We start from the raw sequence: 25,979 nt of genomic DNA, 5'->3' as shown, positions 1-25,979 counted from the left end.
AGCAGCAACATGTTCAACCTGCAAGTTTAAGAGAGGCCTTTGGTAACTTGACTAGAAGCCATATAAATAAAACCAAAAGAGAAAAAGTCAGTGTTTCATTTTTATAAACCAGTTACATTAAAATGTTCAGATTGTATCTTTAATTTAGCTCCAAACCAAGATGATTCACTAATTTGTGAGGGTGATCTAGAGACAGAATTCAGGTAAAGTTACAAAGCACTAAATACTTTACATCCTACAATGAAACTTGAAGCATTGTTGGCCCATTTCATGTTTAATTTATTTAAATTTATTCAACCGGGGAAACCTGGAGATTAAGAAATCCATTTACTGGATTGTCCTGGCTCTGAAAGCAGATTTTACACAGTTCCAATCATGAAATATATAATGCAAACTCTGTTTAAAAAGAACACAGATCAAGTCATATCACTTAAGACATGATATAAGACTTGACAAAGATCCAAAAAGGTGTAGAACTGCAGTTTTCAGTGGCAACTTATTACTCCCTATTTATTAAAAATTAACTTTGCTTTACTCAGCCTTCATCTTTTACTGATAGACCTTCAATTTCATCAAACAAATAGAGTTTAAGCTGCAAAGCAAGTTGATTTCCTAGCCTTGTCTCTAACAGCTGTTAATGATCTCCTCTGATTGTTATATCTTAAACATTTCAGACCACAAAAGGCATTACGTGATGGCAAAACATTTCAGTGTGCAACTTTAAAAAAAAAAAAAAAACCTACAAAGACCTACCTGCACAATTTTCAAAATCTGAACTCTCAGTTTAAAAGGGAAAATCCTCCCAAAGCTGCTCCTTCTGTGCTCAACACACTGCTTCCCCCAGATCTCTGTGCACAGGCCACACCCTCCTGCACACCTGTTTGTAAAATCAACACAGAGTGGGAGTTTAATTCATGGAGCTTTTATTTTGCTGCTCTGATCATCAGGTAGAGGTATATACCATTGAAAAACCAGGAGGATGGCTGGCAAGTCCATCCTTTTCTCTCTGGAGCATACATGCAACCATACAAGCTTTTTGCAACATTTTTCTTATTTACTGTAAATGTGAATAAAATATAAAAGCATGTGTGTGAAAACATTTAACTGAATGTTTTCACTTTGTGGAGATTTTGGGTAAATGCCTCTTGTAAAAAGGCCCTTCTTTTAATGATCTATGATGCAATAGCAGGTAATGTGGAGCCTGTTGCTGTTGTGTAATTTGCACATGAATCCCATGGCTCCTCTCTTAGGACATCAGCTTTAAATAGATCTTTTTTGTGTGTGATGATCCTCAGTAGCATCTTCAGGTTCAAGTCAGACTCTGGCCTGTTGTTACACTTGTCTTTGCAGCAGCAGGTGTGGCTGACGTTGTATTCAACGCCCCGATAAGAGACAATCTCATGGGAGCTGCAGAGGTCCAAGTCTATGCAGCCCTGGGCTGACAGCACATAGATGGGACCATAGTGTCCTCTGGAGCTGGAGCAGCGCTGATGGGGGAGACACTGGCTGGTGATGTTGGGACAGGACTTTCCTTTCTGCTGCAGGGGACAGTAGTAACACGTCAGGCTGTCCAGGCTTACAGCAGGCAGGAGGAGAGAAGAGGTGAACAGGATGGTGGTCAGGAACCAGTTTGGCCCCAAATGACTGGCATCTAAACTGATGTAAATCCACACAGACACATTTAAAACATAAAATACAAACTGGTAACATACCTGTATTAATAGCTAGTATGCGTCAGTTTTGTTCACCTGCTCTCCCCTTGTGATCCCATCTTTCTGTGTGCAGAACGTGCAAGAAAAGTGTCAACCTCAGGAACCTCCAAACATCAGCAAACCCGCTGATTACCAAGTAGAAACAGGTGTGTCTTTGGAGTTCAATATAGACATGATTTTAAAGAAAACACAGCAAGTTTTGGCTTTTAAAGTGGTTTCCAGCTTTTAGTTTATTTTGTCAGTTGCACTGTGACTTTTACTTCAAAACACTCAGTACAGCCTTTAAAAGAAAAAAGTCCCAACCAAGGTGAAGAACAGACAACAGGATGACAGTGCCATCTGCTGGGTAAGGTGGGAATTTTATAAAGTTTGTGAAGATATTTGTATGTTCTTGCTGAGGCAGATATCTTCCTTTGTTTAGATCCAGTCTTCCCTCTGCCTTGATTTTTTTGTTCATGTCCCATAGTCAGTTGAAAGATAGAGCTTCCCCTCCTTGTATAAAGGTTCCTGTAAAGAATAAATACTGTGTTAGGTGGAATTTAATGCCCACTCATGTCTGATTGATTTATTAAGTATGTGTAATGTCAAAGTTTTAGTGGTTTACTTACAGCCAGCTCCTCATCCTCATCCTCTTTGTCTTCATCCCCCCACTCATCTTGTTCCTCTGCTGGGTCGTAGCTGTACAGAGGAATCAGCCTGTGACGCAGCTCGTCTAACCTGAAGCAAAACATGCAATGAGACAAAATTCTGACTTAACATTAAAACAAATCAGACCAATCTGAAAGTGAAGCTTCCACTATAACAGGCAGCTTACCTTGTTTTCCTTCTGATGTAAACAACCTGCAGAGAAGCACAATGATAAAATCTTAAAAGAGAAAACAGTAATTAAGCAGTGTGATCATAACAATGAAAATTTCTCCTACCATTGCCACCACACATCCAGTCAGCGTGAGGAGCAGAAAGGCGATGAGTACATAGTACCCATTAAATCCATGATTTGCGCTAGGGGGTGAAATGTGAGGCGTTGTGTGATTGAAATATGATTCCTTCTGCCCAATCTCCTCCATCATACACCCGGTCTGTACAGTGCACCTCAGTTGACACCTCGGTGACACATTCAGTGGAGTGCTGTCGCTGTCATTCCCTCTGAAAGGCTACGATAGACTTTCCCAGCCCGAGATTGAATCTAATCATTGCTTTAGAAAGTTAAACAGAACACAAATGAAGTATAAAGTAAAAAAAGATTCTGCCTATAATTAGATACATCAAAAAGCTTAGGTAACTCTTACCTTATGTGTCACATTTAGAGTACATGAGTAAATATTTCCTTCTTGCTGCGTTCATTTCCCTTCACATGAGAAACACACACATTCCTCAACCGGCTCCATGACATTCCTGCATGAGGAGTGGATATTAAGTTGCTCCTTATTGTTAAACTGGAATGATCTGTTCATTAAATGCAAGGGAAGATGCAAACTGGCTTCATTTTACCTTTCTTTAAATCCTTAAGTTGATCCTTTAGGAGTAGTTAATGCATAAAGCAATCAGAGAGCATAAAGTTAACCAGCTAAAGTGGCAAAATAGTTCCAAATAATTCAAAAAGACATATGTAGATCTCTTCAGCTGTACTAACAGAGCTTAAACTCCCATGTTTGCTGAGAGCTTCCCCCTCAGACAGCTGATACAGAGACTCTCTTCACCTGTAGAGTCCTCAGACACAAAACCAACCAGCTTAAATTATTCAACCAAAAAAGGAAACTGTTTAACTCATTGGCGAGAATTGACCAAAAAAGCAAACTGGAATGCTATCTGTCCCTTAATAGGGCATAGCCTACATATTTGCGAGATACTTAAACACTGTGACTAATACAAGGCTGAGAAAATGTTTGACTATGCAAAGACTCAGTGACGGACCCTCACCATCAAGTGAGGACGCCAGAGACAAAGCTGGATCCCTAAAAAGACAGACTGTGCACCCACTGTAGCCAACAGGAGGTGGAAACAGAGCTGCACTTTCCAACCACCTGTCAATTATACAAGGACATCAGAGACAAGTTTTTTTTCCCCACTTTTCACCAGCAAACAAAAAGAATTAACCAGCATAAACAACGAAGAGATACTTTTCATATCTGCTGTGTGACGTGCGACAGCGTTCAAATGCTGCAGCACATTGCATGAGCTGTTGTTCCTGAAAAAGGACCTCAAACACCATAACACCATCTGCAATTATTCATTTCATTTTTGTTTCATTTTATTATAGAATTTCTACATTAATAACTCATTTTCTACCATATTTTTTTAGGTAAACCTAAGATTAAATACATCTACCAATTGCCATTCTTTTTCCTGTTATTATTATTCAGTTGTATTGTGCTTTGGCAGTGCCAAATGATGTTTTTCGTGCCAATAAGGCTTATTAAATTATATTATTTACATTTCTCTGATGATTTTTTTGCATGAAATATTTTTGTTATTACCTCTATTCTTGTCACTTTATTTTAATCTGTCCAGATTTGACTATTTTATCACTTTTATTTCTTTTATTTGCATTTATTTTTGTTTCCTTTTTTACAGAGTTTTTTAAATTATTTTACAACTTTTCTGCTTTTGCTTTGTCAATCAAAGTGCTTTGTAAATATCTGTTTTTAAAGTTGGCATACATTTTAAGGATGTGATGCTCTCTTTCCTCCAGCAGAGGGCGCATTGTTGTGAGCAGCAGGAGAGAGGAGTGTCTACAACAGGAAACTCAGCCCTCGAAAAGTTTTACTGGTCTAACTGGCTGAGCATGGCTTCAGTGAATTATTTACCTTATCCACAGGATGGACGCTTCTGGGTAAGTTTCTTTCTTTAAAATAAGGTTTGTAGTTCTTTTCAACATAGTGAAATTTTTTGTGGTTGTCTAAAACTGTACGTAAGTCTGCTGAATGTGACTCCATTGCATAATCCTGTCCGCTCAGAATTTTACTTTCAGTTACTCTAGTAAAGTTCATTTGAAATTATTATGTAACGATAGAAAACTTCCATTATGTTTCATTGAACACAAAGTTTTGTCACATTGTGGCGCCTTCCAGAAGATTTCCTGTTTAGATTTGAAAGCTTGTTAATCATTAAACCAGCGCAAACCTCCAGGCACATATGAATCCTGTCATAAAGCAGCTAACATTTCCTGCCTGGAATAAGGCTCATAAATTAATATAATAGCTCTCTTGTTCTGCTTTTCTGTTGACTGTTAGGAAATAGAAACACCAAGTTTAGTGTAGGTCTTTAGTTTTTTATTTGTGCACAAAATTATATTAAACAAAGAGAAAGGATATCCAGTGATAGAGGAAAAACACACATGGAATAGAAAAAGTAAAGAACAAGGCTATAAAGTGCAACAAACTAATTAATGAAATTAAAGACATTTGTTTATGCTCTATGATTTAAAATCAAAAATAAATTGTTTTCAGTAATGTTAAAATAGGGACATAAGGACATTATATAAGCCTGAAATGCGAACAATGTTCATATGTAAATAACTCCTGCTTTCTGTTCCTAGGATGACGAAGGAGTGGCAGTAAATTTAACAGAACAGCTGCTCCAGATGACCAGATCTCTGCGGATTTGTGCTCTTCTGTGCTGTGGAGAAATGCTGTCAAAGTGAAACACCCAGAAAGACGAGAACAACTTCCTAAAATGTGATGGATCCCTTTGAAAGGGGAAATGGAAAAATCCAGAGTCAAGATGCCGAAGACTACGACGTCCCCTTGCCTCTCACTGAGGATCCACTTGGAAAGCATGTTTATGAGGACGTTGTTTTGCCAGAAGTTGATGAAACCCATTTGCATGAACGCAGCCCAGCTGAATTCCAGCCCAAACCTCCACCTCATCTCATGGGGGACACAGGAGGAAATCTGTGTAACACAGACCAAAAAGGCAAGAAAGAGCCTCCACCAGTCCCACTCCGGCCCCCTACTCTCAGAACCAGACTTCCCAGTGAGTGCCAGGCAGGAAGACAAGTCCCAGCTCCTCCTCCTGTGCCCCCCAGGTCACGATTTCTCTTCAGTAACTCTAACAAGCAGTTTTCTTTTGACCTCACTGAGCCTGCTCACAAACTTCACCGCTCCAAGACAGAAATAGACGATGTGAGTATCTCCTCTCCTTCCTAAGATACACGGTCAAATACCTTGAAGACCCAAATAGAAATAGAAAACAATCAGAAAAAGTGTGATAGCTCTGATTATGATTTTTTATATTATTTTCTCCTCACATCAGGACCCATGGGCCATAAACCTCATAGACACTCCAGAAGGCAGCACCAGGAGTCTGGCTTCCTTTTGCGCTGCAACTTCTAAGTAAGAGAGTGCATGACATTTACTTTGTTCATATCGGTAAAATATGTAAACTTTTTAAAATCTAGACTTCCTTGATTAAGATATCAAATTCTATTTACCAAAACATGTACACATCATAGATTGTTTTTATTATTTGGTTTAAGTTGTAAGGGTTGGATCCTGTACTGCAGTGGTTCTGAACTGACCAAGCCTTGAGACTCACTACCAACTTCTTAATAAATTATTGTGAGTCTTTTTTCTAGCACTTTATCTGCAGTTTGCCTATGCACTTTCCAAGCCATTGTCTGTTTTAACTTATTTTTGTAAACTATCACTGAAATGTGTTTATTATGATGTGTTCTGCTGATCTCTTGGCCATGTCACCCTTGTAAAAGAGATCTTGATCTCAGTTGGTCTTTATCTGGTTAAATAAAGGTTAAAAAAAAAAACTATCACCCATTTTTTTACAACTTTAACTTCTTACCTTTTTTAGTTAATAATGAAGTTTAGAAGCAAGCAAACTTTTGCCTGAACAAAACGACAGGACAAAAGAAGCACATATAAAGAAGACTATCATGACAGAAGCCTTGGTGGAACATGCATACATAGTGAAGCATACTTTATTTTACTCTGTTTTCCCCTTGAACCTCTAAATTTTGGTTGATTATAGAAATCAGAGAAATTGACATTTTACGGTGGCCTGGAAGTGCAAGACAAAAATTACAAAATCTGAAACACTTCTACAAATCTTGGAAAACATTTACATAACAAAACTTTTGAATATTTAACGAACAACAAAACAATTCAATTCAGAAAAATGTTGCTTATGTGTGTGGCCTAACCTTTCAAAAGCTAACACATTGCCTTTAAAAAAAAAAAAAAAAAAATCCATGTTGCTTTAGTTCCTTCTGCGACCTGAAATAAATCATGTTTTTTGTGTGAGGTTTATTCATGGAACATATACGCCTTCATACCTTTACACCTGTCTTTCTTCACTGTGTCTGGCAGGCTAATGTCACGTTACAAGTACACAGATAGTGTTCATAACTCAGGTGTGGTATGGGCTCGAGTGTCACACATCCACCCTGCTCTGCTGCAGCATGTAGAGGTAAATGTCAGTGTGGCCAGAGACTGGGACCACCACAAGCTGCCCTTCCCCACCCCAGGTAAGAATAACTAGCAAACACACACAGTCACAGAAACACCTACATTTTTGTTTTATTTTTTATTTTTTTAGTAGCAATTAAAATGTTAAATAAATCAATTACTCCACACCCATAATAATGGTTATAATCTGTGTGATAATGAGGCAATGAATGAACTTAGTACACATCATTATGTTTGTAAAGGCAATTGCCTTCATTATTGTAGAGGCCAAGAAATACTGAAGGTCTTAGCAGCAATTCAGCAATGTGAAAAGAATTGCAAAAAATAACGCATTCAAAATTCAGTTCAGTCAGGACCACGTTGTCAAAAAACACACGATTTGTGGCTATTTTATTCTAAATATTCTTTATTAGCTGTTATTGGTATGCACTTCTGCTCTTATTTATATTAATAAATTTATATTTATCAATATATATTTGTAATTATATCCCCCTGCCCCTCCATGAGCCTCTGAGGAAAGCATCAAGCAGGAACAGCAGAGCAGGCATCAGTGACAACAGACTGACACTGATTAAGCCAGAAGCCGAATGAAGGGAGGAGCTGGGGTGGAGGAGGGTTGAAAGTGCAGCCTGCAGAGAGGGTGGCAGAGCGTAACCAGGCAAGAGCAGTTTAAATTAGGATGTATGCGAGCGATTAGTCAGTAGTGTACTTAGAGCAAATCAGCTGGTCGTCAGCTGATGAGGGCTTGCGTGAGATCAGTTAATCTCACGGCAGGTCTCTGTGGCCTGACTGAACTAAAGCTATAAGCTTGATTTAGGTTACGGTTATAGATGTAAGTTTTGGCCTTGAAAAGGTTTCATGAAAAAAGTAAGAACTTTGGGGAAAATCAAATTTCTATAAAACTATCTTTTAAAACTGTCTTTTTTCAGTGGCTACAGATATTTTAAGGAATCAATTACAGCTCTGAAACATTTATAAGTTTTTCTGCCCTTATTATGAGATACTATAAGAACTGCTTAACAAAAATCCAAATTGAGCAGGTCTAATTAGCCAAAAAGTAAGAGGTATATTGTGTAATGTTTATCTATGTTGTTAATGATATTTTTCTTTTCATCAAAAATGAGGTGCAGAGAAAATTTCATAATCAGAAGGATGTTCAAGTAATTTGGTGCAATATCTCCAATGTAGCCTGTTTACTGTGCACTTAAGCTCACACTTCACTCTCAGCACATGTTGACACAACTGTGTGGACTCTGAACTTTTGTCTTTTGTCTAGTGAATAGGACAGTGAGGAGTCTGATTGATGAAATCTTCCTGCTGCTGGATCTCACCCCTAACACAATCGAGAATTATGTTTTAAAACTATGTGACTCTGACCAGTATCTCCAAAAGTAAGTCACAAAAACCATGACTATAAATGTTACATTTCTAGTTGTATGATTAATTCAGATATACTTTTTTGATGCATTAAATTTCAAATCTTTCACATGGCTCTCTAGTGAGGAACTGCTTGGCATGCATGAGGTAATTCAGATGTCCTGCAAGCTGAAACTAGAAGTCCCCCTCCGGCTGCTTCATTTGAACAACCTCAAGCACTGTCTGCCCAGGGATGTAAGTTAGTTCAAACTCCTTCTCTTTTCCCTCCCATGCAGGAGATCATTAACTAAGACAGAGGAGGCATTTCTTCTTCTTGAAATGCCTCTTCCATGAACACCTGAGCCTGGCTCCTGGCCAGTTTGTTATCATGAGGGCTATTGAAGTAGTCCCCACCCTGAGTTTCTGACTTTGTTCTGTTTACTCATCATGTCATGACTGGTGACATTCAGCCAGAAATTCAAAATAGAATAAAGGTGAACCTGTTGTAGCCCTTTATTTACAGTCATATAAAAGCCAGCTAATGAGTCAACATGCTTCATGTAAATGTGTATGATTTACATTATGCCAAGACCCAGTTCTTAAATCTGTGTCTGTTCTCTAAGGAGGATGATGACAGGACATCATGTCAGCTGTACCTGCTCCTGCAGCCCGTCTGTGTGCACAACGCCTGCAAGTAAGCAGCCCTGCCTTAGTTTTCTAAAATGGTTTTAAAACAAGAACTGAAACTGGATCATGTGTCAACTAGTGTCTGTTTGTAGAAAACACTGGGAAGCTTTGCCTTGAGGTTTCCTGCCATGTTTTTATGTTTGTGTTGACCTTTCGTCCTCTCTCAGGCTGAGCCTTCAAGATGTTCTCAACAGCTACAAAAGAGAGGTGGCAGAGCTAATGAGGAGTAAGGTTAGTGCCAACCGTATTTCAGTTACCATTGTTGCGTGTTCCCACCTTGTATTGTTGTGTAATTTGTTTATTTTTCCTTTTTGGCTCTGATTTAACTCTGTCTATAGTCTGGAATGAATGCTAACGTGCTCGTTGGCTGTGTTCGCACCATCAGCAATCTTCTGTGTGGGATTTCGTGCCCGGAGTTGGAGGATGCAATCGGGGCTCTCAACAGAGTTAAACCCATGCTGCTGGTACATATCTTACTTACTGCTGAGACTATTTCTACTATTAATGACTTCTTTTTTAAATCCAAAGACAGTAAAATGCTGCCACCTTTGGCCGTTTTATTCCTTTTCAATAATTCTTTTTGTAGTATGCTGTTTTGCTTGCTCAGTGTTGCCTCTATTGAGGTATTTTGAGACTTAGGTGCACACAAAGGACACAGTGGAAAAAGACACACACCTCCACATACCAGGGATAAACCACGCATTATGTTCTTGTTTTTTTACAGAGTCATGATGAGATGACAGACTGTGAGATAGGTAAGTAGCTGCTGTGTTTTATTGTAATGTCATAATCTGAACTTGCTGAGTTTGTAGAATTCAAATGAGTGTTACATTGCTGTTGAGGTCGTCTAAACTTAAATTTTTTAATTTTATTTTCTAAATTTCAGCTATGGTCATGCTCCACCAGTCGCTGTTAAAAGTCCTTCAAATCTTTTTTGACAACTTCCACACAGACTTCAGATGTCTGAGAGGAAACTGCAACCCAAAAACCCTCGACGTTGAGTACAACACTGAAATCTTCCAATTCAGCATTGCTGCCCTCTACCAACTGCAGTTCGCTTGGATGACAAAGTATGTATGCTCACACATTTTGATGCGCACCTTCCCATTTACAAATACAAATGTTAACCACACACTGCAGTTATGCGAACTCCAGGTTTTGCTTTCTCTTTCCCCTCCTTTGTTTTTAGTTTCGAGTGTTTCTCTGTTTCCTGTGAGCTGACATACGGAGGAACAAAGATCTGTGACACTGGCATTTCTGAAAACATCAGCACCGCCCTTTCGTATGGAAACAAGATCAAGTGTAACCGCATGTAAGGGTTTTGGTCTCAAAGTGTGAATTTTATTTACTCATATTTAACTTTTTTGCCTTGTGATCAAAAGAAGCCCTGGTAACACTTTTATTTTCTCTTTTTATTGAATTTTGTATTTTAGCAATAAAACAATAACTAATAGAGCAAAGCAGAACTGAGACAAGACAACACAGAAAATAAACATCAACATAAACCCACCCTAAATTGGCAACAAGCACTGTATAGAATATTTACATAAAGGCGTTTTACATAAATGATATCAAAATAAAGTGTGTAGTCATGTGTAAACAAAAACAGTGTGAGATTGCACACGCAGGATAACTAAATACAGGAGTGATAGAATCATCAGGCAACAAAGTTGGACTGTTTGCTTTTAAATTTTCTAAAGAAATGAATCCTAGGGCTTCTATAATCTGGCTGCAATGGCTGTAATTTGTGAAATCCACATATTAGCTGTTGGGACCTGTGGAGCAGACTAATACAGCAAGATACACTTTTTGCCAGAAACAAGCACATTGTTATAAGGAGAATGATTCAACAGATAAAATGAAGAAGATAAGGAAAACTCTTTGCCAGTGATCTCCTGAGTCACAGAATGAACTTCTTTTCAGAATGGACACAGTCACATGACCAAAACATGTAGATATATGTAGGTACTTTTATGTATCTTGCACTTGAAACAAAGAAGGCAGACTGCTGTAATCATCCATAAAACATTCATAGCTGTCTCTATATATGATATATCAGTTGGTCAATAACGCTTTCTAGATGAGATAACTTTGTACAAATTTATAAATAAAGCATTCATAGTTGTGTTAGCACATGACATAATTTAGTTAATAGTGCTTACAAATAGAGTTAAGAGTTTACAAATGCCTTTTTAATGCTTACTAGTGTGTAGGTATTTTAAAGTGTTTCTTTATATCTCTGTTATCAATGTGGAAATGATGAAGAATCTTCCTCTGTTTGGATTTTATCTTGATATTCTCTGAATGACCGTTACACCAAGCAGTGATCATCAACTGGCAGCCCAAGGGCCATTTCAGCCCCCCCAGAGCTTCCCATCTGGCCTCCAAAAGATGATCAAATTAAGAAAATATAAGGAAGAATAAGATGTGGGGGGTGGCGGTTACGATATCTGTAAAAGTGACCCCCCCAAAAAAAAATTTATATTGAAACAGCTGTTTGAGGATTGACTCAACAGTTGATCTGTATTTACAGGAATCCATCCATCAGCCTATATAAGTAAATATTAATTTAACCTTTATTTAATCTTGAAAAAATAATTGAGGGCATTTCCTCATTTTAAATAATTTAAAGAGTACAACCAGTAAAATGCATTAAACAATTAAGCACAGCATGATGAAAAATTTCAAAAGCAGAATAGTTTATCATAGTTCTAAACTGACAAATAGGAACAAGCGTTTGCAGTTCAAATGTTTGTGTAAAGTGTAAAATAACGCCTGATAAACACACACTTATCAGTCCTGTCTTTATTGAGCTGCAGTTTCCTGTGTCAACTTTCCACCTCAGTCTCTTGGAGACAAAAGTTTCCCCTTCCTGGGAATCAAAATGAAAGACCTGTTTCCTTTTCACCAGTCAGGAAACACCACATTGACATCAAACCATTGATGGACAACACCACAGCCCCAGAAATATGTAGTAAATTATGTCTCTCCCCTACTAGATGGCATGGGTTGATCTTAATGTTAATGCCTAAAAATTCAGCACATTTTGGAAAAAAACGTTAGTACAAACATTAAACATTACAAAATAAATCCAAATCGAAGTATCAAAAAAATAAAGTAACCAGGGTTTTTGAATGTGTTGTGTGTCTCTGGTTTTAGGATGGTGTTTCCAGTTCCTGTCATTCAGCTGCCATACGAGAGCATGTTAACATTTCGACTAAAGGGCTCCAAGCGAGGGAAAACCCCCGAGCTTCTAGGCTGGGCTGTACTACCTCTTTACAGGAACAGGTAGGTCTCCCTCATTGTTTATATTCCACTGGGGACGTTTTTGTGGACAATTGTGGATGTTAGAAGATAGAATAGGTTGAGGCAATCTTGAAACCCATTACTAATTATAGTCTATCATCATCTGATAGATGCTTTATACCTCTGGGAATCGAGGGGAATTTTCTTTAGTTCGGCTGAAGCCAGAGATTTGCTTTGAGTGACCTGAGGCAAGATTTATTTTACTGTGTGGCATTTACAGCCTCATGGAAAGATTGTTGTTTCTCTTGTCCCTGGACTAGCGCAGTTCATCTGTTGAGTCTACATACCGTACAGAAGATACCACGACTTATGGTGAAGTGCAGGGTATATGCAGGTATACAGAGTATATACATTATTTTTTCAGTCTCCTTAGAGTGTACCTACTTCTTAATCCCCTTTGATGCACATTATTAAGTAGTATGGTGCATTTTTTCCCAGGCATGACCATGCATATAAAAAAAGCCTACTTTTAGGTGTACTAAGTATGCATCACAAGCTGCTTATTCTGTGCTGAATGGGCCACTAAAAATGTGGATAATGAATTAAGAGTATCCTAGTTCTGTAGAATTCACCCCACAATGACCATGACTTGCACTCACTTCAGCAATATGAACCCAAAATGGAAACAGACTTCAAATGTTTTTTTTCTTTTTTTCACAATTAACGAAAAAAATGTTGGCCTAAGTAGCATCATGATTCAGATTTTCGAAGGTAAGAATTAAAAAGTCATGGTTTGTCATGACTCTCTTTGGAGAAGGAGAAGAAAACAACATTTTGTGATAGAATTTGGTTGCATAATTTCAGGTATGCATTTCAGGTAATGTGGGAATATAAATGCTGATTTGTTTTATACACACTGTAAGCAGATTTGTGGCTCAACTTTGAGTGCTTGATTTATAATGGATGGTTAGCTGTACGTAGATGTAAATGTTTGTTTACAGAGACAAATAAATCATCTGAAGTTTACCATAGATGGAGGTGATTTGTCAGAGAGGACAAAGTTCCCCTGGTTTATTGTTGTCTCCTAGGACTGTATACACATAAGTCTGGTTGGTAAATACAGCTTGGACTACAAATGTACTACAAACAGAATCTACATCACTACTTCTACATCTCTTTGTATGATCTGTTAGTAGAGAAATTAGAGTAGAGGTAATATTTCTGACAGCTCGATGTATCGGATCCACTTTATTGTCTTGTTCAGACTGAAAAAGCACCAACTTTTCCATAAAGTGCCTCTGGTATGAGACAAGTTATAGACAAACAACTGGAGGAAGTCAATCTGGTGGAGTCTTTTAAACTACTTGTTTAAACTTTATCATTAATCCCTTTGAAGTCTACAAGTCTCCTCTTTGCATTAGTGTGTCTTAAGAACATTAAGGCTGCAATGTGACAGATTTAAGCTTCTGCCAGATGGAGAAAATGTTTTTCCCAGCTTCTATCTTGTCTGTATTTGTTTCCTTATGAGGACATAATAATTCTTTGTTGCTTTGACAACTTAAATGTCATAAAGATACAAAACAACTAGTCTATAGTTTATGTATGTTCTGCAGCTCTAAGCAGACTATTGATGTGTGAACTCTGTTTTCCCCTGATAACAAGAAACTTTCAGTTCTTTTCTAAAGATCTTGACTCTCTTTTCTGTATTATGCATTTGCACTGCAATTGACTTTTTTGCTTATCTTACTTACAACAAACTTGAATATTTAAAGTTCAGTTTGGCATATCAATTGCTGTGTTTTTAAGTGCTTTATCCATGTAGTTTACTGACTGTTGAAATTACAACAGTTTACAAACTTCCCTTTTGATGTTGCCTGATCTCAATAGTGTAAAATATAACGTTAAGTGTTTTTATATTTAGGTCTCTGGTCACAGGAACCGTTCTGCTCAGTATGTCCTGTTTGGCTGAGCTTCCTTCTCTTCCGTCTCCTGCTCTGTTTGACAGCCACAGACAAGCAGCTGGGGTCATACTGCAGGTCAGTAGCACCGAACATTGCTGCCCCCTGTTGATCCAAACAAAAAAACATCACTTGAACTTCACAATCCTTCATTGTCCTGATGTTCTGCAGCTCGAGTTTCAGAACGAGCAGGAGTGGAAATATCAGAGGCCAATTGCACTACCAGGGTCAGCCATTTTTACTCAGCCTTGTGAGGACTTGCATAAGAAAATGCTGGATGTCTCAAAGAAGCATTGTCTCTGTTTGTAAGTAGAAGAAAAAAAAACAGACTGTCTCACAGTACCTCTGTTTTTAAACTTGCATAACCCTGTTACTCAGAAAGTGAGTTTTCAGTTCTCTTATTAAATTCTCTTATTATTTCCTTAAATATCCCTCCTTCCTCAGTCTGACACAAAATGAGAAGGCCTTCCTCTGGACAAAGCGCTATTGTAGTGATAAATCCAGTACTTTCCTCCACCTGCTGCTTGGTGGAGCTCCCAGATGGCAACCTGAAGACTTGACAGAAATCTACACTATTGTAGAAAACTGGCCCATTCATCAACCTGAGGAGGCCCTCTTCCTGCTCAGTGACAGGTAGGATATTTTTGTACTTATACTTAAAAAGGGAAACTGTCATTATGCAAGGGCAAAGAGATTATATATACAACACATGAAAAGAGATTTGTTATGGTTCCCTTTAAACTGTCATTTCTGTTTTTTCAAAGAAGATGATGCAAACTCCAGTAAGATGTATGTCAACATGTTATACCTGAATATTCAGTGTGTTCCCACTTAGATGAATATTTTTTAAAAATCCTAACATCAAAAACAAAAATATATTTTTACCCCTCTACTTTCAGCTCTTGAGATATACAAGTGTGTGACCCATAAATCCTATATCGGCTCATATAAAAGAACCACACTGAAAATAATAGCTTTCATGTATTTGTTTGTAGTTTTAAGATAACAGTGCTGGTTTTCCGATGAAAATGAGTTAATTTAAGTTATTTTCTTGAGTTCTCAGTTTGTTTTTCCGGTGATAACAGGATACTTTTTCCAGTTTCAAGAGAACAAATATAATTTTCACAGTGATAGATCAGACCACAACATACCCCACAGCCATCGCCTACACTAATGTTTGTTTTGTGCTTCTGCAGTCCTGACAATACAGATAATTACGTTGAAATCTCTGAAAAAAACAACTAGAAATTACTTGTTATCAATGATAAACAGCATCATTAAACTGTTTTGATGCATGTGGGCTTAAGCAGAGAGCAATAAAGAACAGGGAGGACTTGTACAGATTGTTAGAAAATGTTTCAGTGGAGAATCAACAAGCTTCCCTCCAGCTGTAAATGTCCTTCACTTACAGGCTGTGGATCAAACTCTTAAAGGGAAGATGAAAAAATATTTCAATTTAACACGGACAAAACTGATTTACTATGACCACACTTAGTTAAAAAGAAAAGTTACACTCTCTGTTAGTCTCACTTAAAGTATCTGCCTACATCTTTCAGTTTTCATGATCAGACTGTGAGGAGAGCTGCAGTCCAGTTCTTTGAACAAATACCTGATGTGGAGCTGGAAGTATTTCTGCCTCAGTTAGTCCAGGTAAGCAAATCAACACACAACGTGAACTTTTAGACAATATGAATGACAAATACAGATTTTTTTTCATCATACTTGCCTGTGCCTTTTAGAGGTAATTGCTTTTTCCAAAGCCAATGTCAAACTGGTGTAAGAGAAGCAGATTAAATGATGCAATTGTTTTGTATTGACTGTGAGTGAATAAATTGTGCCTGAGAAATAAGATAATTCCTGGATTGTTCTCACAAATAATAAAAATTTCATGACGATAATGCAAACTCAAGAGTGCCCTCAGCAGTACTACCTGTTTTCATTATCATTATGAAAGCTCCTGTTTATTAAGAAATGTAGAAACTAATCATTTGGATAAATCAGCCCAGCGATCACATCAGGGATCCCATCCCAAAGTCTGGCCAAAATTGATGCCAATTTGGACAAATGGAAATGTGAGCAAGGTCAAAGAAAATACAAGGGTCAACATCTGCAGGGCAACAGATCCATGGAAACAAACAGAGAGGGAAAACTTTATTCAAATGAACTCAATCAACAGTATAATGTGATCTGATGCTATATGATGCTATGCTATACAAACATACGATACCATACGATACGATACCTTGATGCACTTTATTGTCCCCTTGAGGGAAATTTTCTTTGACTCTATTTTCTGACTGAGGCTAGTTTTGAATTTGGATTCATTGAAAAGTTCCCATTGCATTTTAAAGCAAATAGGTTATAAATATGAAAAATTGAGATCCATTATCTGTTAAAGCCTTCCTCCTGTCCTGCAGGCTCTTAAGAGTGAGTGGGAGCTGGATGGACCTTTGGTGATGATGCTGTTGGAGAGATCGCTGAAGAGCATACGAATTGCCCAGCAGTTCTACTGGTGAGCAACTGGGTTCAAACTTAGGAAATGCATTTTATTTTACCACAATACATTTATTTTGTTTTATTCACTTGAAAATGACGATATCTCAGACAGGTTCAGTCAAATTTTAAACTAAAAACATGTGTTTTGGTAGAGTAATGTGGATGTTTAAAGTAATGTTGAAGACAGAAAGGAAATATTGTCATACCTGATGCTCACATTATTGTTTATTATTGAATTTTCAATCATCTTTTGGTATTTACTATGCTGACAGGCTGCTAGAGGACGCCCACATTGATCCATACTATCAGAGTTGGTTTACTAAGGTTCAGGCAGCCCTGCAGCACTGCTGTGGTCGGACACTAAGGCAGGAGCTGGAGCAGGAAACCCGCCTTGTGTCTGTCCTCATGCAGGTGGCTGAGAAGGTTCGTACTGCTGACAAGGCTCGACGCAAGGTCAGTATGCAAATGTCTCCTCTAATATTTATTTACTCGCTCAGTGGCTTGTTATCTCCCATTTTCGGGTGCAGGTTGTTAATTTATTGCATGCGGTGCATTTCTCAGAATGTTCTGATGAAAGAAAAGTTGAAGATCAACGAGTTCTTCAAAGATGGGACCAGCTGTCGTTTGCCTCTTGATCCTGCAGTACATATAAAGGCCTTGGACGTGGATGTAAGAATGATAAACAACCTTTTTATACCAGAACTGTAATGCAACTTTTCAGAGTGATGTAGTTTTAACATTGTTTACCTCTGATGTGTTTACAACAGGCCTGTAAGTTTTACAACTCTAATGCTGCTCCTCTGGGGATCTCATTCATCTGCTCTGACCCGCTGGCCAAGAACATCAGCGTCATCTGCAAGGTCTGTAGATCAGTCAGTTCACACTGTAACATGCAAACACTTTTCATTATTTTCTCTAAGCCTCTTTTCCTCTGGAGGTTTTCTGGTATCCAAGAAAGATAACCAATGTTCTCATCTGGACAAACTTGACATAAGTTTCTTTTTTCATCAAGATGAATATCAGTTGTTCAAAAGATTTAATGAAACTTAACACAAATAAAAAGTGCCTGCTTATTGTTTTGAATTTTCATTCGTAAAAACAAAACAAAGAAAAATTAACATAGTAAAGCTGCTGCAAAAATCAGAAAATCCTTTTTTTATTCTGGGCCTTTTTCTGCCTTTATTGGAGAGACAGGTAAGTGGATAGAGTCAGAAATAGGGATGAGAGAGTGGGGAATGACGTGGTGAAAGACCCACAGGCCAGACTTCTACTAAGACTATAGGCACTATGGCAATGGGTGAATTTGCCAAAATGTTGAAGTATCCCTTTAACCACTAGCACCATGTGATCATTCACAGTTGAAAGAAAATAAATGTATTTACTATGGAATTTAACTCATCATGATTATTGCATTCATACTGACACCCCTATTGGTGATATTTTCCCAGCAAAAGAAAATTATAGCAATACAGCAGCTGAAGACCTATATACTGTACCTTTATGCCTGACAGATACAAAGAGAATAGCAGCACATAAAACTAAATGAACCACTTTATTTAGTCAAAACAACTCCATAACTACTACAAATTTGGAGTCCTCTATTCTGTCTAATTTCAGGCTGATATCCAAGCTTCCATTTATCTCAAAAATCCTTGAGAAAACAGTGCTTTTGACAAATCCAATGTTATCTAGGTAATCACTGCATTCTTGATGTTTTCCAATCTGGTTTTAAGGCCAATTACAGTCCCAAGTCCACACTTTTGAGGGTTTTTAATGTTCTTCTTTTTTTTTTTTTTTACTACCGACTCTGGTGACTCAGCTCTTTTAATGCTGTTAGATCTAACAGCTGCTTTTGACACAGTTAATCACACAACTCTCAGTGCTCGTCTCAAACACTGAGTAGGTTTAACATGAACAGCCCTTACTTGGTCCAGGTTCTACTTGACTAAGAGGTGTTTTAAAGTTGAAATTGGTGATTGTGTCTCTTCTTGTGTCCCCCTACCCTGTGGAGTTCCCCAAGGTTCTAGTCTTGGTCCCATTCCTTTCACCTTTTTCGTCCTCCCTCTAGGGATGCTTTTTCAAAAAAAAAAAAAAAAGATGGTATTTCATACCATACTTATGTAGCCAACACACACGTTTAATTCATGGTTTTGTTTCTGTTGTGTTTTTGTTTGATTTATGTGTTTTTACTGTGCAGCACTTTGGTAAACTTTAATGTGTTTTAGATCTGCTATATAAATAAAGTGGACTGGATAACTTAAGAGGTTGAGATTGTTGTTGTTTCATTAAGGCATAATGGGATTAATTAAAAGCACAACTCTACTGTGCTAATTTTCTTAGTTTTTAAAGACATCCCAGTTTGCAGGCAGCCAGTTTTGCTGATGTGTCAATCATCAACCTTTTGTTCACAGACCCTTTTGTTAACTTTGTTGTTCAGACAGGAGATAACCTGCAACAGGACATGCTGGTTCTTCAGATAGTGCGTGTGATGGATAGGATTTGGCTCCAGGACGGGCTCGACATGCAGATGATCACCTACAGGTGTCTTTCTACAGGAAAAGATCAGGGTAGGTTAATTTTTGTTTTTACATGCAAGTTAACATTTCCCTTGTCTCTTACCTCAATGGCTGTGTTGTGATGTTTTTCCCTGTCTTATTATATGTGACTGGCAGGCTTGGTTGAAGTGGTTCCAGAAGCAGTGACTCTGGGGAAGATTCACCAAGAGTGGGGTCTGGGTGGCACCCTTAGAGAAGACACTCTAGAGAAATGGTTTCACATGTGGAACAAAACCAAGGAAGACTATGAGAAGGTGAAGACTACAATAAGATATCTTATACTTAAACGTTTAAGCTTGTGTTTCTGTGTTTTTGTGGCACTGTGTGACTCTCTCCTGCTGTGTGTGCAGGCTGTGATGAACTTCATAAACTCCTGTGCAGGGTGGTGTGTGGCCACCTTCATTCTGGGGATCTGTGACCGCCACAATGACAACATCATGTTGAAACACAGCGGACACATGTTCCATATCGACTTTGGTAAGATCATGGGCAATGCGCAGAAGTTTGGAACCTTTAAGAGGTACGCTGACATAAAGGCAAAGAGCGTTTTTCACATGAAATGACACGCATGCAAAAAGTAAATTGTGCAATTTTTGAAATGACAGAGACCGATCCCCATTCATCTTTACGTCTGAGATGCAACACTTCATCACAGGCGGGGGGCAGAAGCCTCAAAGGCTGCATCGCTTTGTGGAAGTCTGCTGTGAAGCTTACAACATAGTCAGGAAGCGTTCTGCACTGATACTCAGCCTGTTGGAGCTGGTAAAACATTCACTGAGTGGCACTACACTGCAACAAACAGCACATTTAAGATTATTACTTGTATAATAATATTATTGGTGGTTTCAAGATGTTACATGCAGGAATGCCAGAACTTAAGGACTCTAATGACCTGCAGTATGTCCAGAACAACCTCAGACCTCATGACACAGACCTGGAGGCCACATCCTACTTTACAAAGTAAGTGAATGCATAACATACAGACATACACAGTTCTTAGAGTCGCATTGGTTGATATAAAATCAAAGTCATGATTATGAAATAAGAGACCAGCTTAGGTAAACTGTTGATTCTGATCTCCATGCAGAGACTGTTTACTGTTGCTTTGGGTGCTTTCAATGAAACTTATCTTTACCCCTTTTTTGGGATATAAAGTGAACTACACCCATAAATGTGATAGCTTATTTGCCTGTTTACTTTAACAGTCTTGTGAACTGCTTATAATTCTTCCTACAGAGTGAAATCACTCATAGCAGGTCAAAAATTATTTGCCATTGCACGCATCTTAAGATGTTTGGAAGTTCTTAACATGAGCAAAGATGTCTGATCATCCTGTCACACAGAACAGCTTAAGCAGATGCTTTTCTTCAGTTTGGGGTTTTAGTTTACTTGTCTCTGTTTAGTTCATAACCCCAATTATTTTATATGAACAAACCCACACCGGCAGCAGCCAGACATGCGTAGATGAATGACTGCATTTTATGCCACTGCTCTATTCCTAGCACAGCCGGCCGTGTCTGGAAGATTATTTTTCCAGACAGTGCAGCTGTTTTGTTAATCTCGGCCGCTGTAGTAGCAGCTCTGTTTGAAAGCATAGAAAAAAAAACTTAGCACCATCTTTTATTGTAGGAGTAGAATAAGTAGGAGGCCACGGCAACTGTTGAAAGCCACTGCTCCTATCGTTTTTTTTTCGCATACTCTGTGAGACGGGGACTGGAAGGTGAGCCCGAGCGAGCTCTCGGCTCTGGTATGAAGCGCCTGGTCCAGCAGTGGCTGGTGGGAAGTTTGACCATTGGCCATCAGTGTGTGTTAGGGGTGGCAGCTGAGGCACGTCATATGATGCAGCACAGCAGTGCAGCGCCAGTGTGTTTTAGGCTTAACAGTCAGATTCTAGATTCTAATGTTCATTCTGATCGTAACTGTGTCAAGTGGAGTTAAAAATAAAAGGGCTTAACTCTTACTCATTCCTTTCTTTGGTGCAGTAGAACAGGATTGTGGCATCTGTGAAGGGGCCCCTCCTTATGAATGAATGAAAGTATTATTCTAAGTTAAAAATAAAATAATTTTATGTGTTCAAATTTTAATACACTAATTCAAATGTACATGTACACATTATGTTACATTTTTACCAAGTTTGTTCTGCTAAATTCTTCTTAATATTACACACTGTACCTTTAATTGCTTAGATTAACTACAAATGCAGCCGGCAGTTGAGCTTGTTGACCTTATAGAGCTGCCAATGTCCATTAAGCATAAAAGATGTAAAAGAAGCTATTCTATGTATTCATGTACTTTAGCTACCTATCCTATGAAAGGCTAAACAAAAAGTGAAATGAATTTTAAGACAACTAAAGCAATAATGATCAGTCACGGCATAGATAATAATCTTGTTGTTGCCATGTATTGTCATCTCTTAGCGATGACTTATTTATTCTCTTCTCTAACAGAATTGCTCTGTATAATCTTCAAAATATCCTGCTTTAGCATTAATTCATTTTTCACAATATGCTTGTAGGAAGATCAAGGAAAGCATGGGCTGTGTTGCAGTCAAGTTTAACTTCTTGACACACGCCATGGCTCAAGGGAAGAAACCACAGCCCCTGTCCCAGGACGGCATCCCCGCTCCGAGCACAAATATCCAAGAAGCCATCATCCAGGGGTACACCGTCAGGTCAAAGGACGTGGTGAGGATTCATGTCACTCTTTGTGCTATGAGTATTCAGATGCAAAATAATTGTCAGTTTGTTTTTATAAAATGATGTGTATGAGAAATTCAGCTTGGTGCTTCACAGAACTTTGTGTTTGATCCCAATAGCCAGGGGAGCCCCGTGTTGAGATTTCAGTGCTGCATTGCTCTGTTTTTATGAGTCAGTCCTTCACTCTTCTGACTTGAATGAAGTGTCACTGATGTTTGTTGGTGTTTCACTGCTCTTTGATCAGAACAGCCTCCTTTATGTCAAGTTTAACAGTTTTTAGGCAGTAATTGAGCACCTGGTGAGTCAAAAGAAGCAAGGAGCAAAGCAAAGAGATTTCCCCAGTTAATTAGAGACACTGACAGGTTTTCACACAGGTATTTACATGAAGCTGGTATAAGGTTTAGGAGATTATAGAAGGCTTTTCAGTGCTGTGGATGTACCTCTTTGTTTGACCTCTCAACTTCATGTTTATTGCAGATCTATGACCTGAGGGTAACCATTCATGATGGTTTTCTGACAAGTGAGAAGACATACGGGCAGTTTGAGCTGATCCATAAGCAGCTGCAGAAATACTTCATTGAATCTAAGCTGCCTCAGTGAGTGAAGGAATAAGCGTATACTTAAATCCCAGAGATACGTCCTTTTCAGACACAATATGAACTCTTCCTCTATTACAGGTTTCCTACATGGTATCAGATGTCATTCACCCCATCCAGGAGGATGTTTCTACTAAATAAATACCTCAAACAGCTTTTTGAGGGGCCTTGCAAGGGAGTAAGTTCTTCTTGTAACTGGTTTATTTCTTACTGTGATCTTATATCATATCTGGTTCTGACTTTCAAACCTGCATCGATTTGTCACCTGCAGAATGAATATGTGTGCAGCTTGTTTCTTGATGGCCCCAACATCGTTCAAGAAAGTGTAGCTGCAGGTAATGTTCTGCTCTTTTAAAGAAGAAAAATATCACTCTAAAGGCAACATTTGAAATGCTGTGACCTATACAGCACTGTCTCAAAAATATTTGTATGCATGACTTATGCTATTCAGTTTGTGTTTATTTTGCAGGAGTTTGTCCTCAGATTCAGCTTTACATTTCTTACTCAGACGCCAAGCTCTCAGTTCTGGTAAAACACTTGAAAAACATTGTGAGTGCCCTTCACTGTTTGTAACATTTTAGAAGAAAACTCTCAAAACACTTCAGGCATGTAGTTAAAGTAGACCGTCCCTTTCAGAAACTAGCAAACGGTTCAAACCCTGATGCCTACGTGGTCACACATCTGAGACCGGACCCTCAGCAGCGCTCCAAGAAGAAGACGAAGGTGGTCCGCAATCATGATAACCCCACCTTCAATGAGCTGGTACAACCTCCATATTTCCTATCATTCAAAACATCCTTTAGTTTTTGAGTCTGCTACTAGGAAGGATAAAAAAAAAGCCATGCTCCCTTCAAATTGGCTTTTATAGCACATGCAGTAAGTTCCAGATATTTTTGAACATGAATAAGGTTATATTTACCTGTGTTAACATGAAGAATTCATGAAACAAAATAAATTAATTTAAGAAAATGCGCTTAAAGGGATTGAGAAACAGACTAAAATGTCTCAAGATCCTTGATTTAGGACTTGGACAAGAAAAAACTTGTAAATATTTCCTCACTATCTTGGTAGATAGCTTACTTTCCATTTCTTTATTTCTTTATTATTATGCCCTTCTTATAAATGCTGCCACTTGAAGCCTGAAAATTCAACCTAGCTTTATGTACCGTTTCTTTTGAAAGCCGGCTCTACCTGCTGTGCTGCTCCATCCACAATGTGAGTCTGATTTAATCAGTGTTTTTCTTAAAGGTATATTTTGGGAGTTTTTTTTCACCTTCATTTAGAGAGGTGGACAGTAGATAGACCCAGAAACAGAGATCTCACTTGCAGGAAAGGAGACAGTCTGAATCCGGGCCGCTCGTATGGGCTGCTTCCTAACCACTAGGCCATCTGCACCCAAGATTTAATCAGTGTTAAACCCTGCCAGCTCTGACCAGTACTCTTTGACATACGCAACAGTCTCTTACTGTAAAAGAAAAGCTTTAACAGAATCACTGGGAGGAAACTGAAAAAACAAAAGTGCCCGCTCCATATATGAGTCAGTTTGACAAAAAAATTAGATAAAAGCAAACTAAAAACTAAAAAAAATGTACATCTTCTAGAAACAGGATGTTCTGTCTCCAGAGCTGTTGGGTGACTCATAAATCTGCTCTTTTATTCACAGCTGGAGTACAATAATGTCCACATGCTGTATGGGATGGTGCTGGAAGTGACCGTAAAGAGCAAGAAGAACTTTGTAGCTGCCACAAACATTAAACTGGAGAAGGAGCTGCTTGACAAGGAGACATGGTTTCCACTGGGGAACTGTGCAATCTGACCTTAGGGAGGTGCACTGCAAGCTTCCTGCCTGCAGAGGGGGCAACAACACCAGTCCAATAATGTTGTACTGCATGAGTGAGAGAGATGAATTCAGCTGAGTAGAGGAACTACACACTGTGATTAAAACCTATTTATGAGATAAAACTTTTGCCCAATCCAGAGCTGAAGAAGCCCAGTGTGGATGAGGGATTTGGATGACGTTACAAGTCTGAGAAAAGGACTCAGAGGAAGCTGTTTACTGTGTGAAACATCTTTCAAAGCATGCCTACTAGTGAATATTGATCAAATTAAGAACATTTACAGCCACTCAGATAGATGGTGCCACTTGATGGTGGATGAAGGAGAAACCCTGTTTGTTTTAACATATTTGCACTTTCATTTGTACTTTGTTTTATTCACCGTGCATCCATCCATTCCTTGTAAAGGTGTGTTTAAGACTACAGATGTGACAGATCAAAGAGGAGGTGATGCCCTCCTGCTAAAAGCTGCATATCTACCCATACTAAGTGTGTTTGTCCCTTTGGGCCGTGTCCACCGGATGCCCTTGACCAGTGAAATTGGAGGTGGGAGACAGGAGAAGGGTGAGGTGAGTGGGGGACATGGGTGAGCAGAGTGTGTGAGCAGGATGACAACTCTCTCTCTCTGGCCTGAGGGCCTGAGTTAACACTACCCCCCCTCGCTTCATCCTTTGTCTTATCCATCAGTGGCATTCAAGCACAGTTATGCACATGCATGCACAAACAGGCAGGGGCAGACACTCACCTGCCCACACTAAAAAAAACCCAGAAAAAGCTCCTCCACACTCGCACAGTCTTTCTAAGGCTAAAACAGGTCCTCATGTTATCTTAATGCCTTACTCCTCCTGTCAGGCCTGCTGACCCATACTCTCCTCTGCCTCATTCACAGGATTTAGTGAGGATAGAAATAGACTGCTCTGCACTGGACTCGGTTCAATTATGAATATGTCTGCAGATAGTATTTACATTATGCCCTGCTAAGGCTTTCACAGGGAGGCAGACTTGGCTGCTGCTCTTTCATAGTAGCACTCATGGACTATTTATGTATCCTGGCATCACCCATCAGTTTTAGTTCCTGGTAGAAAAAATCAAAAGCAACATTTTGAATAGATGATTAATGCTAAAACACTACTACATCTTGTGTTTGGATAATAGACTCTCCTACAATAATGGCACTAGCATCAATTATTAATTCTATTATAAGAGTCTAAAATCCCACTCAAGGGATTTCTCCATTTCTTTAGGGATGCATGCAGAGTTATTCATGAAAGAATCCTTTAAGTTCTGCTGGAGCCTTCTTTTCCTTTGCAACACAGCAGAGAAAAGGGACATGTATTCCTTACAATAAAAATGGTATTTATATCTAAGCAAACGGTGCTTTATTTATTTATATATATTTTTGTTGTTGTTACTGAATCATCC

The 25,979-nt window shown here is 38.6% G+C and overlaps 2 protein-coding genes across 5 annotated transcripts; one reads left to right on the top strand and one right to left on the bottom strand.

The window, feature by feature from the left end:
• Position 1: 1 nt before the first annotated feature.
• LOC121514895 (small integral membrane protein 29-like) lies at positions 2–3,095 on the bottom strand. Of its 3 annotated transcripts, XM_041795311.1 has the most exons (6): positions 3,002–3,095; positions 2,636–2,908; positions 2,527–2,552; positions 2,321–2,429; positions 1,749–2,219; positions 1,512–1,651 (listed from the first exon to the last, which is right to left on the bottom strand). In XM_041795311.1, exons 2-5 carry the CDS (start codon positions 2,780–2,782, stop codon positions 2,166–2,168), a joined length of 336 nt encoding a protein of 111 aa, XP_041651245.1. In that variant the 5' UTR covers positions 2,783–2,908; positions 3,002–3,095; the 3' UTR covers positions 1,512–1,651; positions 1,749–2,165. The 3 variants fall into 3 exon arrangements, 2 of the variants coding, with proteins under 2 accessions (XP_041651244.1, XP_041651245.1); XR_005992334.1 differs by lacking the exons at positions 1,512–1,651; positions 2,321–2,429; positions 2,527–2,552; positions 2,636–2,908; positions 3,002–3,095 and adding exons at positions 2–18; positions 754–877 and having other exon boundaries at positions 1,713–1,868; XM_041795310.1 differs by lacking the exons at positions 2,321–2,429; positions 2,527–2,552; positions 2,636–2,908; positions 3,002–3,095 and adding an exon at positions 754–877 and having other exon boundaries at positions 962–1,656; positions 1,749–1,864.
• Positions 1,786–25,870, top strand: pik3c2g (phosphatidylinositol-4-phosphate 3-kinase catalytic subunit type 2 gamma). Of its 2 annotated transcripts, XM_041795307.1 has the most exons (34): positions 1,786–1,858; positions 4,405–4,545; positions 5,251–5,836; positions 5,967–6,046; positions 7,034–7,191; positions 8,409–8,523; positions 8,632–8,743; positions 9,112–9,182; positions 9,343–9,406; positions 9,514–9,639; positions 9,900–9,930; positions 10,062–10,245; positions 10,365–10,487; positions 12,335–12,463; positions 14,343–14,457; positions 14,551–14,684; positions 14,824–15,012; positions 15,936–16,029; positions 16,797–16,891; positions 17,148–17,328; positions 17,437–17,544; positions 17,643–17,735; positions 19,313–19,442; positions 19,548–19,684; positions 19,781–19,950; positions 20,036–20,192; positions 20,281–20,390; positions 21,946–22,114; positions 22,604–22,722; positions 22,804–22,900; positions 22,994–23,057; positions 23,192–23,271; positions 23,359–23,484; positions 24,386–25,870. In XM_041795307.1, exons 3-34 carry the CDS (start codon positions 5,393–5,395, stop codon positions 24,536–24,538), a joined length of 4,158 nt encoding a protein of 1,385 aa, XP_041651241.1. In that variant the 5' UTR covers positions 1,786–1,858; positions 4,405–4,545; positions 5,251–5,392; the 3' UTR covers positions 24,539–25,870. The 2 variants fall into 2 exon arrangements, with proteins under 2 accessions (XP_041651241.1, XP_041651242.1); XM_041795308.1 differs by lacking the exons at positions 1,786–1,858; positions 4,405–4,545; positions 5,251–5,836 and adding an exon at positions 6,190–6,271 and having other exon boundaries at positions 5,998–6,046.
• The last annotated feature ends 109 nt before the right edge of the window (positions 25,871–25,979 follow it).

Source organism: Cheilinus undulatus, linkage group 9 (assembly GCF_018320785.1).
Source record: "Cheilinus undulatus linkage group 9, ASM1832078v1, whole genome shotgun sequence".
Classification (NCBI taxonomy): domain Eukaryota; kingdom Metazoa; phylum Chordata; class Actinopteri; order Labriformes; family Labridae; genus Cheilinus; species Cheilinus undulatus.
This window is presented reverse-complemented; position numbering and strand designations above follow the sequence as displayed.